The sequence below is a fragment of the Buceros rhinoceros genome, unplaced genomic scaffold (genome assembly GCF_000710305.1).
Source record: "Buceros rhinoceros silvestris isolate BGI_N320 unplaced genomic scaffold, ASM71030v1 scaffold26907, whole genome shotgun sequence".
NCBI classification, from domain to species: Eukaryota; Metazoa; Chordata; class Aves; order Bucerotiformes; family Bucerotidae; genus Buceros; species Buceros rhinoceros.
The window spans coordinates 78,738-79,035 of NW_010423235.1; the positions used below are offsets into that span (position 1 = coordinate 78,738).

General features: G+C 63.4%; 1 protein-coding gene across 1 annotated transcript in view; it reads right to left on the reverse strand.

Annotated features, from left to right (window-relative positions):
* Positions 1-290, reverse strand: part of SNX19 (sorting nexin 19) — a gene marked incomplete at its 5' end in the record, with an annotated part of 19,580 nt that extends 19,290 nt beyond the window's left edge. The window contains 1 exon segment of the mRNA XM_010140370.1: positions 4-290. Coding sequence (XP_010138672.1) covers positions 4-290 — 287 coding nt within the window.
* Positions 291-298: the final 8 nt, after the last annotated feature.

Below are 298 nucleotides of genomic sequence, written 5' to 3' on the forward strand. Positions count from 1 at the left end.
GCAGCAGGGGGCTGCCCGTCCATCCGTCGTTACCCCTGCCACAGGCTCTGCCCACCCTCTGGATTGCTCCTCAGGGCCTCACAGGCCTGCAGGTAGCTCTGCAAGTGATGGCCGCAGAGAAGGAGAAGGCGGCGGGCCAGGGCTTGGCGATCCACTAGTCCCATCTGCCGCCTCAGCTCAGTGGCCAAGCCCATCATGGCCTTCTCCACCTCAGCCTCAAAGGCCGGCTCGCTGCTGATGGTGCGGTACCAGGAAGCGACAAAGTCCCGCACCACTTTGTGGATGGTACTGGTGATCT